Source organism: Lactuca serriola, chromosome 8 (genome assembly GCF_051521515.1).
Source record: "Lactuca serriola cultivar US96UC23 chromosome 8, Lser_US96UC23_V15, whole genome shotgun sequence".
Classification (NCBI taxonomy): Eukaryota; Viridiplantae; Streptophyta; class Magnoliopsida; order Asterales; family Asteraceae; genus Lactuca; species Lactuca serriola.
This window is the reverse complement of record NC_136415.1, coordinates 561,101-563,862: the sequence shown is the minus strand read 5'-3', so window position 1 is coordinate 563,862 and position 2,762 is coordinate 561,101. Positions and strand designations below refer to the sequence as shown.

General features: G+C 38.5%; 1 protein-coding gene across 1 annotated transcript; it reads left to right on the top strand.

Moving 5' to 3' along the window:
- The first annotated feature begins 204 nt into the window (after positions 1 to 204).
- LOC145066196 (GPI-anchored protein) lies at positions 205 to 2,528 on the top strand. The gene is made up of 2 exons (XM_079013406.1): positions 205 to 1,014; positions 2,063 to 2,528. The coding sequence occupies exons 1-2, from the start codon at positions 373 to 375 to the stop codon at positions 2,417 to 2,419; spliced, it is 999 nt and encodes a 332-aa protein (XP_078869532.1). The 5' UTR covers positions 205 to 372; the 3' UTR covers positions 2,420 to 2,528.
- Positions 2,529 to 2,762: the final 234 nt, after the last annotated feature.

Here is a 2,762-nt window from a genome sequence, read left to right as displayed (position 1 = left end):
TGCTCTGGCAGGCGAGGAGTTGCAAAGCCTCTATCAGTTTCTAATGCGGTTATATAAAAATTATTATCTTAATTTGCTAATTAATCATGCTGAATTTATAAATAAATGTTATAAAACGTTTATTAATGTACAAAATTGATGTAAAATGAAATGATCGTGTAAATGTAGTTAAAATATTTTGTGAACATTGTGATCAAATAATTGGATATGGCATCACTAGTCCCGAATTTCCTTTTCTCCGACGCACCACCCAATAAAGCTATCACTTCTACTTCCCTTCCCCGCCCCAAAGCTCCACTCTTTAATGTCACGCATCCTTCCCCACCCCCACTAACCCTCCCATCCCCTCCCATTCTTTCGCAGTAAACTACTATGAAGTGCTTGCTATGGTTACCCTTGTTTCCATCTCTCATCCTAATGCCCCTCCTTTTCGCATCACCCAATTCAGAACCTGTCCAATCTTTCCACCCAAACTCATCCCCGCCGGCCACCACCATCCCCGCATTCCCTGAACAATCAGACGCCACCGGATGCCCTTTAGACCTCCCCAACGACCTCTTCACAAGCGTCAAATCTGCCTGTACTGGGAAACATGTCTCAGGTAAGCTTAGACGGTCAAGGTGCTGCCCAGTCCTCGCGGCGTGGCTCTACTCTGCCTACTCTGCAACCGCACTGAGCAAAGCTGTCAAAGAACCACTCCAAACGGCGTCGTACTATGATCTCCCTCTCCTTCCTAACGACTCGGAAACGTGCATCGATAACCTTGAAAATGGACTGAAGAGCAAAGGGATAGAATTGATGAGGTCGAACGAATCGTGCGACGTTGTCTATTGTGAATGCGGCATCAGATTGCATCCTTTGAGCTGTACGGAAGCGTTTTCGGTTAATCCAAGGGGAGAGTTGGTTGGCAATCACAACGTAAAGATGTTAGAGAAGGATTGCTTGAATAATCCGACCGTTAATGGATTCTCTGGTCTCGATGGCTGCTCCAAATGCTTGAAAACCCTTCACCTGGTTAGCTTTCCGATTCTTCCCTTTGCACACACACCAATTTCACTCTTTGGATACTAGGGTTCTTAATTGGTAAAGGTGCTTTTTTCTGGTGTGCTGGTTCATTCACGCTGTATTGTGGCGCGTGCGTACCACGTTCATGCTTTATAGAAGCGTTTACATTCGGGTATCTTATTTAATTAGAAATATATATGGGTGTATATGTGATTGATTATGATACTAATTTAGATAACAAGGATTTTATCCATTCAGCACTGGGACTTATACCTAGAAAATAAGAAACATTCTCCAAATAATGATATGATTATGGAGATAATTGTATGATTAGGTAGGTAACTAATGGGCTATATGATTATGTGATTCTACTAATGAAGTTAGAGGTGTTACTACGTGCAATCATTATCTGTAGTAAATAGAGGGGAATGTAGGGAGTCTTTTTCAATCTTTTAATATTTGAAAGCGACTTTCAAGTTTCTATTAGTTATCATAAATAATATCATTCTCGTTACTTCTGTCTTATCTCCTTCTCAACCTGTATTGATTTAAGAAAAATGGAAGAAAACATCAATTTTAATAGGAAGAAATGAAAGTGGCATCATGAAATACACAAATAAACGAAAGTATGTTGGCATTTCTTGTAATTTGCCTTTTGATCTTCTTACTAATGAGTTGACTATACTCGCAATAAAATCTTCTAGAATCAGACAAGCAAATTCCTTCACATGTTCACCTGTGACATTTGGATGGACAATATCCAATATGGTCTTGAATAAGTCCAAGATAACGTTTCAGATTTTATTGCAAGTTGTCGATAGTCTGTTTGTGAAATTATTGCTTCAAGGAACCCCAATGCACCCAGTAATCGACATAAACATAATTATTTCAAGAGCACGGGCTTTTACACCAATTATTGTATGTGGTTTATTAGGCTACCCCTATGCACACAGTAATCGACATAAACATAATTATTTCAAGAGCATGGGCTTTTACACCAATTATTGTATGTGGTTTATTAGGCTACCTGAAAATGATGGTTTATTCATGTATGCAGCTTAACAAGAGTAATCATGTAAATGGAAGCAAATCAGAGCAGAGAACAAGTAAAATACACAATGAAGATTGTGAGGTGATGGGTTTAACATGGCTTCTTGCTAAGAATAGATCAGCATACATACATACGGTTTCCGGTGTCCTAAGAGCCATGATGATGATGACTCAAGATGGGAATTCCAATTCCAATTCAATTCCTGACTCGTGCACCCTCAACAGCGATGGAATGCCGTTAGCCGTTGATTCTTCCGAAATCAACAACTCTTCATCATCCACTATCCTCCCTCTTTTTTTACTTCACCTTCTTTGTATGTTTCTTAGTCTCTCAATCCACCAACTACTTGATAGCATCATGTAGTCCCATAATGCTGTTATGTGTATCACCTTCCTCGCCATTTACCTCTAAAAGTTGATTGTATATGTTGTTTGGTACACACGGAAATGTAATTCTTTGTTGTATTTTTTTACCTTTTTGTTTCTTTCCTTTCATCGTGGTTTTAAGTAGTTTCCCAATGGTATTGTAGTAATAAGTAGTTTCTCAAGGTTTAATGAGTTGGAAACTTGTGCATATAAGAAAAATAAGAATTTGAAGAGTTTATAACTATAAGTAGCATGTGGATAGTTAATCCAAAGGTTATTGGATTGTTTTGTAATTGTGGATTTCTCGTGATTTTTAATTGTTATGAAAGTTTATAACTGTG

Coding starts and splice junctions, on each gene's coding strand:
- LOC145066196 (XM_079013406.1), top strand. CDS start 373: ATGAAGTGCTTGCTATGGTTACCCTTGTTTCCATCTCTCATCCTAATG. Junction 1,015..2,062: donor GCTTGAAAACCCTTCACCTG/GTTAGCTTTCCG, acceptor TCATGTATGCAG/CTTAACAAGAGTAATCATGT.